General features: G+C 43.9%; 1 protein-coding gene across 6 annotated transcripts in view; it reads left to right on the forward strand.

The window, feature by feature from the left end:
• The window catches only part of LOC308388090 (signal-induced proliferation-associated 1-like protein 2), an 80774-nt gene that overhangs the window by 29742 nt on the left and 36160 nt on the right, over positions 1 to 14872 (forward strand). For all 6 annotated transcript variants that reach the window (XM_080868587.1, XM_080868584.1, XM_080868582.1 and 3 more), the window contains 5 exons: positions 1304 to 3075; positions 7353 to 7486; positions 9461 to 9649; positions 13825 to 13999; positions 14221 to 14324. In XM_080868587.1, the coding sequence (XP_080724713.1) occupies positions 1566 to 3075; positions 7353 to 7486; positions 9461 to 9649; positions 13825 to 13999; positions 14221 to 14324 (2112 nt within the window). In that variant the 5' untranslated portion in view covers positions 1304 to 1565. The remainder of the gene's footprint in view (positions 1 to 1303; positions 3076 to 7352; positions 7487 to 9460; positions 9650 to 13824; positions 14000 to 14220; positions 14325 to 14872) is intronic.

Consider the following 14872-nt stretch of genomic DNA (forward strand, 5'->3'; position numbering starts at 1 on the left):
AATGAAACCTTTCAAAGAAAGACGCTTTAACAGAGCTTCCCATCTTCGCTGAAGCGAATATTGGGGATTTGGTCCATGTTCTCTTTGATGGCAAGGGTTTTACTTGATAACTCAAGGTGTTTTCACATGATTGCAGTACCAGAAGAAATGAAGCACAGCACTGGCCCCAAAGAACAAGAAAAACGCATTTGGGTCAGTGTAGAAAGCCTTGCAGTTTCTACTGCAGTGTAGTGTGATCTACAATGCAGAAGTCGGTGTCAGTAAAGAGATGAATCCAGTATAACACCTCCGTCACCTACCCCCTCCTCTGGAGCTACAACACAACACATAGCATGGGATGAGATTGATGAGAGAAACTTGCTTGTTTCTTCTTGGAGTTTCATGAGTATCTTTATTACTTTGTCCCAACCCGTACCTGCTTTTAAAAGTCTGATAGTCGATGTTCTGCAGCATTATTTACAGATTAAGTGGAAGCCACGTGTTTGTGTATTTTTAACATCTGAAATACCCAGTGGCTTCACTCTCCTTCTCTCCGTCCTTGAATGTTCAGTCTGCTGAATCTGATATGAGCTTTTTCTTCCCTAACAGAATTAGCATAGGCCAAACTTTACCCTCTGAAGGTGGGTGGGTGTGTGTGTGTGTGTGTGTGTGTGTGTGTGTGTGTGTGTGTGTGTGTGTGTGTCTTACAGTTCTACTCTGCTTTTTCGTTTGTTTTCTTTTGTCACAGCCAGTTTACCTCATCAAGTCCTTGTTAATTTTCCTACTAACCAGATCAGATAAAAAGGCAAAGTGGAGCTGGTGTTGAATATGCATCAGTTCTCCAACTATCCCTCCTGTATAATTTGCCGGCTTGATGATGCTGCAAGCCGTTGGATCAGATACTGGTACATGCGACCGTTTAGTTCAACATCTGCCTCTTGTTGCTGTAATTTGCTTCACCTCCATCTGTTAGATATAGGCTAGAAGCACCATCCATGATATACATCTATCTAGTTATAAACCTATAATGGCACTCTCTCTACTCCCAAAGATGCAAATTACTCATACTCTGCGATAAGCTCGGCGTAGTTCCAAACCTGAAAGATCCCAGCGTAGCCCGTGGTGAGAGTTTATTACAAAGATAACTAGGTACAGACAATTTGGGTCAGCAGTTTTTCTTTTTAGCTTAGCTGATTGTGCCATATTTTGGAGTCCTGCTGAGAAATAAAATACTTGTTTTAAATGAAAATGTCTTTTCAAAGCCTTTCAACCTGCTCGCAGTGCGCTAAATATTTTTTCTTTCTTCTGTGTTTCTGTGCTATAGATCTACCACCTCCAGCTGTCGTTATTCATTGGCGACACGCTGTGAGAGAAGGCTCCGCTCTGCTGTGCTACGGCGCGCCCCACTCACTCGTCCTTGACGCCCAAATGCTGTTTGCCAATTGTCATGCCACCCGTCCTCTGTGAGTTATGACGGCAGCTTCATTGACTCAGGAAAAAGGCTGCTCCTTGGCTCACCAGTGAGCAAGTCGCATGATGAAGGAGGGTCCTGGAAGTCTGCTCTTCAAGGAATCTGCCAGCAGGATATGAGTATTTTGAGCCCTGTGACAGCTAACAAATCTAACCTTGTGGGAATTGTGGGAGGCCCAGAAGAATACTCCAGAGTCATGCAGTCAGAGGAGCTATTCAGCAGGAAGCTCAAAGCCTTGAGCGATAGCATGGGACCTCCAGCCTCCAGCATGCAGGGGAAACCTGATGGTGCAGGCAAAACAAATGGTACTCCGGCAATGCCTAAAATGGGTGTCAGGGCCAGGGTCACAGAATGGCCGCCAAGAAAAGACGGATGGGACGGGCGGCCTTCGCCTAACTATCAGAGTGTGATACCCGTGTTTCAGAACGGCCAGCAGGAACACACTGTGGAAATACTAGAGCAAGGTGAAGCAGTCTGTCTGGAGGTGGACTACACTGACAAATACACGCTGAGTGACTTTCTCTGCCACTCTCCGCTGAAGGGTCTGCACCCTATCCGTCAGCGGAGCAACAGTGACGTTACCATAAGTGACATCGACTCTGAAGACGTAATGGACCAGAATGCCGTCAACCCAAACACTGGAGCCTCGCTGCACCGCGAGTACGGCAGCACATCCTCCATCGACCGCCAGGGCTTGACTGGGGATGGCTTCTTCACCATGCTTAAGGGCTACCGAGTTGAAACCCTGGACCACCGCAGTATACCCCCTCTGGGTTTCCCCGAGTTGCTGCGCTGTGATGCCTCGCTGTCCCCCAGCTTGCAGACAGCAGCACAAATTGCAAGGGGTGAGATAGTCCACATTCCAGGCTATGACTACATAGACAGCTCCCTACTCTACAGCCGGGAACGGGAGAAGTCCTTCATGAGACGTCTTAAATCGGAGTCGTCAGAAACATCACTGTTCAGGAAACTTCGGCCCATAAAGAGTGAAAGTGACGCACTGCGGCTCTCAATCGAGGACGACCGGCGACCACTCAGCTTCCAAAAATGCTTCGCCCACTACGATGTGCAGAGTGTGCTTTTTAACATCAGCGAGGCGGTGGCGAGCAGAGCTAACCTGAGCCAGAGGAAAAACACTACTACCGGTGCCTCGGCCGCCTCAGCTGGAGCCGGAGCTGGTGGAGTGTCCGTAGTTGGAGGCGGTGCTGGACCTGGAGCAGGAGCCGATGGTGGAGCAGCAGGATGCAACAGTGCCAATACCCCCATGTTTGAGTCTCCACTGGGCAGCAGAGAGGACTTGAACCCAAAGGAGAACCTGGATGCAGACGAGGGGGACGGGAAGAGCAACAGCTTGGTGCTGAGTTGCCCGCACTTTCGCAATGAGATTGGTGGCGAGAGCGAGAGGAAGATCTCCCTCTCCAGAGCCAACAGTGTCAACTACAGCGGTTTGTCAGAGAGCTGCTCTTTCGAGTCATCCCTAAGTTCACACTGCACCAACGCAGGAGTTTCTGTGCTGGAGGTGCCTCGAGAAAACCAGCCAATCCACAGGGAAAAGGTCAAACGCTACATCATCGAGCACATTGACCTTGGAGCATACTACTACCACAAATTCTTCTACGGGAGAGGTAAGGAGCTAATTTCTGTTTTTACAGATAGTTAAAAGTGATGATGCAGCAGGATTTGTGTGACTCACTGTTGAGGACTATTAAACTTTCCAGGCCAGCTACATTTTTATAAAGTAAGACTTCTTCAGTCACCTGTGGGGAAGCTAGTTCCCAGATGGAACAGCCTCATCTCACAGGGTCAAATATCTCAACGTCCCAGTTGTTTTTTGTACAAGCACATGAAATGAAGTCCAGAACAATAGCAGGCTTGTGTTGGGTGCGAGGGCGTGTGTTTCACTTCCTCAGCAGAGGAGCGGTCATGTCCTCCCTCTGATATTACTCCGAACCCTGCGGAGAAACTGCGATTAGTCATGTGAAAAAGAGAGAGGTGAGTGAGAGGGTGTACTGCAGCTGTTCCCTGCAGGGACTAAGAGAGTACGAGGTCTCCTCATATGAAACTTTAGGGTCAGCAGAGCTACGCCAAGGTCCCAGTTCTCCTCATTAAAACACCTACGAGACGAATGCTGGAAATACCGTGCTGACCCCGACCCATCACCGCATTATACATATCTGTTTTTCCCACTTCTCTGTGCAATCTGTGCTCGCTGGTCTCAGCAGATAGAGTTACCCCGTCTTAAGCCTGCCCCCACCATAGAAAACGGCTGCTTCACCTTTCACACTCCAAGATGCCTTAACCTCTTCAAAAAGACACTCTGAATAAAAATCTGTCTCTGAGAGACATGTTTATAATTGCTCAAATGCCTTGCTAATACTCACACCAAAGCTGGGTTCTGGATTTGGGTTGTGCATTTATTTAGCCTGCATTCACAGCAATGCAGGCCTGTGTATAACAGGGCATTTTCATGAAGACCTTAGTCTTTAGGGTAGGATGCCTCTTTCACAGTATGGAAATGTAGCCACTGCCTTTTTCATTTTTTTAAAATAAGGTGTTTTATTGACTAGACAGGTCTGTCATCACCTGCGCTTCACAGCAAAGACACACTCACACAAACATGACTACGTGTCACTATTTCTCAGCAGGCTTTCATCAACCTGGACTGAACATTGATCCAATTGATTGCCTAAAGCCCTGCTTCCCTTAGCAACCGGAGTGGTTTTTCCCCTAATGGACACAATGCTTCCTTCACACAAAATGGGTCAAGCTTCACTACAGGTCATGGTCACATTAGGTGTTTGGGTTGACACTGAGATGTGCAGAGGGCAATGTAAACCATCTCTTACTGACATGCAAGGCTTGAAATTAAGCTTGGAGCACTAAATGTACAGAAGAAGGGGCTCACAGTGTTGGACTTTCAAAGATTTTTTTTAAGGTGTTTCTGTGGTGTGGATTAACAGCAAAACGAGAAGGGGGCATTATTTGACATGAAAAATTAAAGTCATCCAATTTGCAACCTTTGGCAAATTGTCAGCACCATGTGATGGGCACCGCTGACATGCTAAAGAAATGTGTTGACAAAAAGCTTTCCTCTAAAGTCAGCACTGTCTGACTCACTGTGCTCCTGGTATTTGGATGCCTTGAGACCTCCATTGCTACACAGCCCCCCCCCCCCCCCACCACCACCACCATTTGACCATATGCCTTACATTTCCCTGCAGAACTCTGTCCCTGACAAGCATTCGTCAGACAGTTAACCCTACTTTCCCTCCATACAGATAATTTATTATTAATGCCGATGTGCGTTTTGCTCCACTGTTTATGCTACAGTGACAAGAACCACGCTATTTAACACAGCTTGCACTGCATGGCGTGGATGTAATATCGAAAACTTCTGCAGAAATCTCTTTGTTAATGTCACTGCTTTGTGGACCCTGCTGAGGTTTTTCTTTTAGCTGTTGAATCCAGGTCTTTCTCCTCAGCTTTAGCCTGGATTAAGGGAGTGTTTGCTCAAGGCCCTCTTATATGTGTGCCTACACACACTCATGCGCACACACACACATGCACATGTACGCACGCATGCATTGTGTGTCAACAAAGAAATTAGTACTGGTTCTTATGGTGCTTAGAGCTGAAAAGACTAAAGCCCAGCTAGTAATCCTTGTCGTGTAGTGAATTTTTCATTAAATCAGCACAATAACTGATGGAAAGAATTAACGACCGTATAAGAAATTTGGCCAAAAGACTCAACTCCTTTGGAGCGATACTATAAGGAGTAGAGCTGGCATTCTGCCCATCATTATTATTATTATTAATTTACTCTGAAAATTAATGTCTAGACCTCAGGGTGTCAAAGGGGAAACAACCACAGACTGTCCATAAATGAAAAAAGTATTCATCCTTCAGGGGCCATAAAGAGGGCAAGGAAAAGTAATGAGAATCTGCCCATCACATTTTGATATTTTCAGCACACTGGAGGGGTGAGGTGGTTACTGGAAACATCAGATTTACCCAAAGCCATGAAAATCCCCTGGAAATTTCCTGAAAATCTTGCCTTGGGTTTTTGAGCAAAGTAGATCGAAACATGAAATTTTGAGTGTGCACGCAATAAATGTTTTTCTGGGATTACACCAGATTTACTAGTTTTCATGCCATGATTGTTGATATAACTGATGGATATATAGACCAACATCTTCGCAGTGATTCCCCCCCCAGTCATGTGATCCAATCTCTACCAGTATTGAATGTTGGTGCGGTGTTTTTCTAACACCATTCTTACCCACGTGGTCATCTATCTAATATGCATACGAGTACATGCCATTTATAAAGTGCAAAGCTCGACTTCTGCATCATTCATTTCTAGCATGAGAACAAAGTCAAGGGTTGCTGCTGCAGTAGTAGTAGTCGTAGTAGTAGCTGTGGGAACATGACTTATGGGGCCGAACAGTCCATTAATTTAAAATGACAGAACAACAACAAGAGAAAAAAAAAGTTTGCATGTTCTGTGGGCGTCCTGAGCGTCTGCTTCATTCAGTTATGAATGTTATGCGTCATGCATGCACTTCACTTCAGAATAGAAAACTGAATTAAATTTCTTGATTATTAAGCTCATAAATGTATTGATGCAGACTTATATTAAGACATTATGTCATGTCTGTACTTCAGTCTGCATGTGTCTGCATTGTGCAAAACTCAATGCCACGTGGAGCATGTGGGTTTTATTTATTTAGTGCCGAATTGCAGCAGCAGTCTTATCAGTGCTTTATTACAAAGCAATGGCCAATGACTCTATATAAGCAAGTACTTGGTGATGCTGGGGAAGAAAAAATCCCTTTTTATCAGAAAGAGACTGCTGGCAGACTCAGGCTCAGGGACACAACAGCATCACACAGTAGCTGGAGATCCATGATGTGAACTCTGCTCTTGCTCTACTGGATTGAAATCTGGTGACTGTAAAGACAATTTGAATGAACTCAGTCATGTTCAAGAAACTAGTTTACGATGATTTGAGCTTTGTGACATGATCCATTATCCTAAAGGAAGCAGCCATCAGAAGGTGGATACGCTGTAGGGCATAAAGGGATGGACATGATCCGCAACACACTCAGGTGGCATTTAAATGATGTTCAGTTGGTACTAAGGAGTCCAAAATATGGCAAGAAAATAACCACATACCCCCAGCCTGAACCACTTGAGATAATGCAGGATGGAGTAATAGGCTGTAGCTTCAGTTTTATGTTGACTGGAGTGGCCCTCGGTGTGTTCTGCTGCTGTAGCCCATCTTCAAGGTTTAATGTGCTGTACGTTCAAAGAAACTCTGCTGCATTGCTTGGTTGTAAGAAGTGGTTGTTTGAGTTATTGTTGCCTTCCTGTCAGCTCTGAACATTCTCCTCCGACCTCTTCCATCAAGAAGGCTTTTTCACCCAGAAACTGCTGCTTGCTCGATGTTTTTCCCCCTCCTTTTCAGACCTTTCTCTGTAAACACTTGAGATGGCCATGAAAAAATCCCAGTAGATTGATAATTTGACAAATACACATCCCAGCTCTGATAATGCCACATTCAAAGTCACTTTAATCACCTTTTACCTCATCGTGGTGCTTAGTTTCAACTTCAGCAGGTCGTCTTTGCCGTGTATACATATCTAAATGCATTGAGTTACTGCTATGTGACTGGCTGATGAGATCTTTGTTGAACAGATGTAACTAATCAGCTCGTCTGTGAGTGTATATAGGTAAACAGATAATCTACTGAAACCACAGCAGTAATTTGATTACGTGTTTTATTAAAAATCTGTAATTTATTATTACTTATATTTAAGCTTTCTTTCTTTCACCAGCTAACATAATGTCTGATAACATGCATAACTCTCATTTAATTTTATATCTCTTTCTCTCCCTCCAGAGCATCAGAATTATTTCGGTGTAGACGACCATCTTGGACCCGTGGCAGTCAGCATCCGCAGGGAGAAGCTAGACGATGGAAGGGATAAGGAAGGGACGCAGTACAACTATCGGGTCACCTTTAGAACCAGTCAGGTAACGATAATACACTGATGTGCACTTTTCGCTCACTGCTTACATTATGGATGCATGATTGGAGAACCTTCATGACCTGTCAATTTATTGAAGAATTGTTTACTAGCGCGAACATGGATTTTTCATATTTCTCATATCACATTCAGTGAGACACGTTAAGGTCACTCGGCCTGCGGCTCAGTCAAGCAGTACAAGAGTCCAGGAATGCTTCAGTACCCCCGAAAACAACAGGAAACTTCTCTGCCCTCTTAACCCTTTAAGACCTACCATAGAACCAAGTCCGCCAGAGCTTATATTATATTTTTACATGCTGTGGAGCCATTTTTGGGAGCATTTCAAGTTGCTATACATCAATACAACCATTATAGCCCAGATTTTAATAATATGTATTCATTAAGTGCATAGTAATTACATAAATTGCAAAAAAGTGCAATAAACTACAAAAAAATTGAAAATCGTTTTTGATTTTTTAACATATATTTGTAGTTAGAGAAATTTAAGAGTCTTATCCCTCAAAACTGTAAATACAAAAAAGTTGCACAAAATAGTTTCCCACCACAGGAAATTTATTTTGAGTGTCTTCATAGTTTTATTTTTGAAATACACCAATTTTTATACACTGCAGGAAAAATGAAAATAAATATTATACTGCAAATTTGCAAAAAAGCAGCATATGCATCAAAATAAACTATTTCCAGCAGTGCAATATGAGTCCTAAGAATCCCAGAAACGACACAGAAAGTCATAAAGTCAAAGATAACTTTTAAAAAGAGCAGTATAGGCCCTGAGGCCCTGATCACAAAAAAGACTACATTTCCGCGAAAATGACGTCACTTCCGGTTTCGGGCAGGTAATGGCGGAAATGCAAAAGTTCGCGCTGACGTCTATTCCAACGTAGGAAGTGTTTTGAACAGCTGATCAGATCGGTAAAGCGTGTTTCTGGAATATTATGTTTTTGTTCCTGCAAGCGCTTTTTATGCAGTTTTTGCAAAGCTTTATGTGGAAGGAAACCGTGACCTAGGACAAGCTGATGGCATCAGATGTAAGTACAACTCCTCCGGTTTCATATGCAAAAAAAATTTTTGCGCTAGCTTACGTGGTTGCAGTGCTACTGGGATTTAAAAATAGTTACGCATAACAGAGCGTTCCCGCTCCGATCGGCTCTAAAGGGTTAAATCTGCACTAAGGTGTCCAGTGATTCGGTGCCAGTTGTGACTCAGTTGGCCATTAATGCAAATACTGATACAGTGTATCAGAGGTGTGTAGTTGCCTGCCTTCGCTCACTTTCACACACCCCGATGAACACACAACCTGATTAATCCTAAAAAACGGAGAGGCAGAGTCCTGGTGTCCCTGGTGGGACCGTATCGTCTTGATTGATGCTGGCTTGTCTCATTCACTGAATAATTCAGGTGCAACAGATGCGTCAGGCAGGAAAATGTCACTGATATCCAGTGCCCTTCTCGGTTTAAAGCACCACTCCCACGATAAAACAATGTATCTGGGTCATGGTAGCCCTGCAAGTGGCACGCAGGCAGTGTTTTAACTCCTCGACCGCTGGAGCATCTATTTGCATGTACTCCTGTCATTTAGCCTCATTGCTCTCTCTGCGCGACCTGCCCCACATCGCTCTCTCTTCCTTCCTCTGCTATATAAGTCTACTTTTCGGAAAGCCTTTTTATTGGACCGCAGTTGACTGCTGACATGTTAACAGGCTGTGCAAATGGAAATTTGGATGTTGTTGTTTTGAAAGTGTTTACTGGCACACAAACATCTAGTATTCAGTTAGCCTGTCTCAATTATTTAGAATTTGAGTTCCCTAATGCTGTCCAGAGTCATAATGTAGTCATTACCCTTAACACCAGTCAGCATATGGAAGCATACCTGACCCAACCCTATCACACTGTACAAGTAGGAGTTTATATGACTGTTAACTTTACTGGACAAATCCTCACCATCTGTCTTTCCTGCCAGCTGACCACCCTCCGTGGTGCCATCCTGGAGGATGCCATTCCATCCACGGCGAGACACGGGACGGCCCGCGGGCTGCCGCTCAAAGAAGTACTTGAATACGTCATCCCTGAGCTGAATATCCAGTGTCTGAGGCTGGCCATGAACTCTCCCAAAGTCGCGGAACAGCTCCTCAAGCTGGATGAGCAAGGGGTGAATAATACATTGAGATGTCCTCTTGAACCGTGTTTTGAGTGCTACCACAGATTTTTGCTGCTGCTGCTGATTTAACGGGGTAATCTGAGGTTCAGTGCCTTGATGATTAATACTTGGTGTCTTGCATTTTAAGATATGTATACATATGGTTCTTCCTTTTTCTCTTTAAGACAACCCCCCCCCCCCCCCCCCCCCCCAAAAAAAAAGAAAAGAAAGGGAAAAAAGAAAAAAATTGCGTAAATACTACCATTTGTAGTTTTACGGACTACTACTTGTTGAGACGAAGTGACTCACTGTGGAGTCATAACTGTGAGGCTGCCAACCAGCACTCCAGGAGGTCACTGCATCTGGACAAACAATAGTGAATCACACAACCTCTTCACAAAACCTAGACAGATTACGCTAACAAGGTACAGCAGGTTAACAAACGTGCGTCTCTGTATGTGAAATCTTTCTCTGAGGAGGGAAGAAAGCCTCGTCTGTCCAGAGATTTGCCAGCTGTTTAATTTTAAAGCCACCGCAGCCACATATCAGAAACGAAAGATTGTTTTGACTGCATTAGCACATCACGCTACATATTTCAGGCGTATGTGTCTCTATTTGTGACATTTACCTCAGCTATAGAAGGAAACTGGGAGGGATTAACTTCAAATAGCAGGAATCTTTGTCCTATATACGGGCTGCTTGTTATAGATAGATAACACAGACTCCTGGGCCGAGGTGCAGACAATATCACGCTTAAATAGAATCAATAGAAGTCCTGTACTCTCTGCAGCCAGCACCATCTGTTTTTGGCACACTTGTTGTGCTGATAGGACACTTGCACACAAGTTAGAGTAACTTACTTTTGACAGCCTACTTTGCCTGAGAGCAGGAGATTTGGTATGCTGCTCAGACGGTGGAGGTTGTCATCTTGCATTATCTCTGTTTGAATAAAATTGCTAATAGTGATATGGGCTCTCTATATTCACAGCTGTCACAGATTCATTGCGTGATCGGAAGGCCTTTAATTTCTCATGTAATGAAACTGGGGAAAAAAAGATGGAATGGAGAGCGGAAGGATTAGCCAGGGGTGATACTTGTTTCACCATCAGAGAATTGTCTGCTTATTAGTTTAATTACATTCGTTAGCGTGCGCCCATCCTTCCAATTGACAGGGGAAAGGTTCTTATAATAGAAAGTGTCAGCCAAGACCCTTTTCTGTGTTAGGATTTCGTTACACACATAAACAAGAGCAATGAAGTGTCCTCTCTAAAGCAAGTTAAATGCACTCACGGTGGCATGCTCTCTGTGTCCAATTATGTCAAAGTAACTTTGTAAATAAGTGCTTTGAGGAAGTTCTTCCCACCAGATGTTACAGGGGTTTGTTCACCTGCCATGTGACTCCCCATGTCTGCAGATAAAGAGTTTGATAGATGATGAAACTGACACATGGGAGGCAAAAAAAAAAAAAGCAATAAAATAATCTCAAGAAACTGCCTTCAGAGGAGGAGAGCCCAGGCTAAGTGGGGCTTGAAGCTCTTCCAGTTGGCACTCCTCTGCGCAGACCTCAAACCAAAAGCCCAGTGGAAGCCAGTTTTATATTTGGATGTCAGTATTTTTGCACACTCCTGTTATAATCATTAATGTTATTCTTGCCGGGCAAATGTTCAATATGTCAGGCACTCCTTAATCTGCTTTTTAACCAAGCTGGACTTTGACCGCCCCTCTAATGTGTTTATGTGAGGAAGCTGATACGGGACAGGAAGAACTGCAGCCTGATGATCTGCCTGACTTTTTTCCCCCCTAAAATGCATATTTTTGAGGATTTGTGTGCGCGCGCGCAATTCTTTGGAGATGTTAGATGTTAGTCTCTTTGTTAAATGCTTCCTCTTGCTGTGAACAGAGTCAGAGAGGGTCTCCTGCATCTGCAAAAAGAATATCCCTGAAAGCGGCCTTGTAGACTGCGCCGTAACAGCCTAGGACGTAAGAAGAGAAGAGAGCATATGTGAATGTATTTTAGATCTCTTTGTAGATCACAGTGAATTGACTGTGCGCAGATGGACTGTGGAAAAGGAGTTGGCAGCTAATGAGATTTAGAGATGCAATCTTGAGTAAGAAATTTACAAATTAGGTTTTGTTTTTTTTGTAAGCCATTGATTTTTCAATGCGTATCTGCTGTTTCAATCTAAAGACTCAAATCTGGAAAATTAAAATTCTTTAGTTTATTATTATCTGTGTCAGTTAGAAAATGAAAGTTGTGAATTTACAAGCACTGGTAATACTCATAAATTTGAAAGTGAGAGGAAAATATGAGTGTGTCATGACAGTAATGACAACGTTGAGGAGGTCAGAGAACAGTTACTGACCTTTTCCTCTAAGTTATGTTTGACAGATGATATTCTCCCTAACCTAGAAAGCTAATCTCCCTGCAGTGATCGCATTCATAGCATAAACAAAGAATAAGTGCAGGAAATTTTGCAATTACAAACACTGCGTTTTTTAAAATCCCCTGGCCTTACATTGAAAGTTGGAGAAGTTTCTGTAGTGACACTTTAATGCAATAACCCCAGCAGATGTTTGTGTAGTGGTGCGTGGTGATTGTAGCCAGGTTTAAGTAGCCACATTTTGGATTTTTGCTGCATCAGGACACTGCAGCGCAGACATATGTCACACCACGCCATCCCTCAGGAGCCACTCAGAGCTCTCCGGGGGAAACACTGTCCCAATTTCTTTCTCCACTCATTATGTGTCTTTTGTTGTTTGTGCGTTCTTATTTTAGTTTCAGCTTTTGTTTAAATGAATGAGCAGGAGTTCAGTTTTCAACGCCCTGCAGCTCTGGACAGATGGAGAAAAATTGGAGATGCTTTCTTTGCTAAGATTTTTGGCAAGATCTGTTAAATGGGATACAGCTCCACCTTAACAGAAGCTAATGCCACTCCAAAAAGAGCCATCACAGACGGTGATGCAACAAGCTTCACCGAAGGAGCACTACTCATCTGTATCTTTGTTATATGTCCTGTGTGCTTGCACTTTTCAAATTCGCCCCAAAGGTTAATGTGATTACCCTCCCTATCGGTTAGGCTGTTAAGAGGAGCTGGAGGTCAAGCGAGTCCATATCACACAGGATAAAAGACAGAAGGCCACATCATTGCACATCATGCCATTTCCACGGGGCTTGATGGTATAATAGCTTTTGGTAACCGCAGGAGCTTTAGTGCAGAACAGACTGCCTGATGGGAGGAAGTCACCATGACAACAGTGTCAGGAGTACACCGGGAAATCATAACCTGTAACGGAGGAAAAAGACAATTCCAATTTGTTTCAGTATATAGACCATTTGTCAGCATTCACATTCAGAGAAACCCTTTCTTCCCGCCGTACCGACACATTGACTCTGGGTCAAGATGAAGGTGAAGCTGTGAATAAAGGGCAACAGGTGCCAAACGCAAGGGGCTGCCTCCTCATCTATTTGTTTCCACCCTTGACCCTTTTTTTCTTTCCATCTTCTGCTATCATTGGGAGGGTGTAAGCCTTAGAACTCATGTAGTGGAGAGATGCTCTCACACTAATCTCACAAGAGAATCACTCCAGATGTTTTATTTCTTCCTGTCTCTTGAGGAGATGAGTTCATATCAGACATTTCTGAATTACAGCAACGCTTGTGGTGGAAACTTGAGAGATTTGGCTCCCTTTTCTATGCCTTTAGATGGTCTTCTCAATAAACAAGACATCTGTATGTAGACACATTTGTTAAACAATCTTCCTAGTATTTCACAGCTACAAAAGTATCTCCTAAGGAAGAGGTCCATTAGAAAGTACTGAAATACTGTTGTTGGCAGATTATGCCGTTTTCTTTCATAAACCGAAACTGTTCTGCTGTATGTCTGTAATCCACTCCCTTGTCGCCCCACAGCTGCTCTTAAGTAGCAGCTAATAGCTCAGGTTGATTTATACTCTGCACAGTGCTCCTGAGAGTTCATAGCCTAGCTTCACAAAAGGGGATTTCAGCTCTCTCTCCCCCCCAAGAAGGGTTATGAAGGCCTTCACATTAGCTGTGACATGATGGAAAGTGGGCACTTGCATGCTTTCAGTGCTTAATATACAGTATGTATGAGTGTGGTGTGCGTGATACCGATCAGCAACAGGAAATGGTACTCACTGAGTGTCTATGTCTATTTTCCTCATTCCAGCTAAGCTTCCAGCACAAGGTGGGAGTACTCTACTGCAAGGCTGGCCAGAGCACAGAGGAAGAGATGTACAACAACGAGAGTGCCGGCCCAGCGCTGGATGAGTTCTTGGATCTGCTTGGTCAGAGGGTGCGCCTCAAAGGCTTCACCAAGTACAGAGCTCAGCTGGATAACAAGAGTAAGATAAAATGCACAACACACTCGCCAAGCTAAACATCCACAAATGCTAACCCACACATTTCCAGTCCTGCTGAGTGCAGATGCTCCGCTGTATGTGTTTACAGGGACTGTAGTGCATCTTCAATCTTAATTTTTGTTCTATGATATCATCAGATCAGCTAACTCGGTTACATTTTGCAATCTGGCCTGAGACCCTGACCTCCCTGTCTTCTCTTATAGCGGACTCCACAGGCACGCACTCTCTTTACACAACCTATAAAGACTACGAGCTGATGTTTCACGTGTCCACCATGCTCCCCTACACACCCAACAACCGGCAGCAGGTGAGTAAACTGTACCCTTCAGGCTCTATCTTCTGCAGCACACCACCATGCTTGCCCTTCTGTGTACTCAGTTGATGTCTAATAGCTTTAATAAATCCCTGAGCAAGTTCCTTTTAGGATATCACCTATCCTGACTACTGCCAATCTTCCCCAGAGACTCATTTCGCCACGGTAATGACCTATCAGTTGAAAGCACGAGCATTGCCATAGCGACGGTACCCCCTAGTAGGACTTTAATCAGTGCTTCCCCAGGGGCTGAAGCAGACGCGGTATTAGATGGACCTCTGTCTGTCCGTGCTAACAAGTGGAATTAGGTGGATGTAGCAGTGGACTGTTGAACGATGGCCCTCTAAAGATAAGATTACAGACATTCACTGTATTAATCTCTATGCCGATCACATGGTTGTACTTTTTGAGTCCATAATACAACCTGTGGGCACCACCCTGTAGAGATTAGAATACCTTGATGGAGGCTGGATGTACAGTCTAAAACATCAGAAACATCTAACAAGTGAGCGTAGAAACATATGATTGGTGGTGTTTTTTTT

The sequence above is a fragment of the Rhamphochromis sp. 'chilingali' genome, assembly GCF_963969265.1.
Source record: "Rhamphochromis sp. 'chilingali' genome assembly, chromosome: 20".
Taxonomy (NCBI): domain Eukaryota; kingdom Metazoa; phylum Chordata; class Actinopteri; order Cichliformes; family Cichlidae; genus Rhamphochromis; species Rhamphochromis sp. 'chilingali'.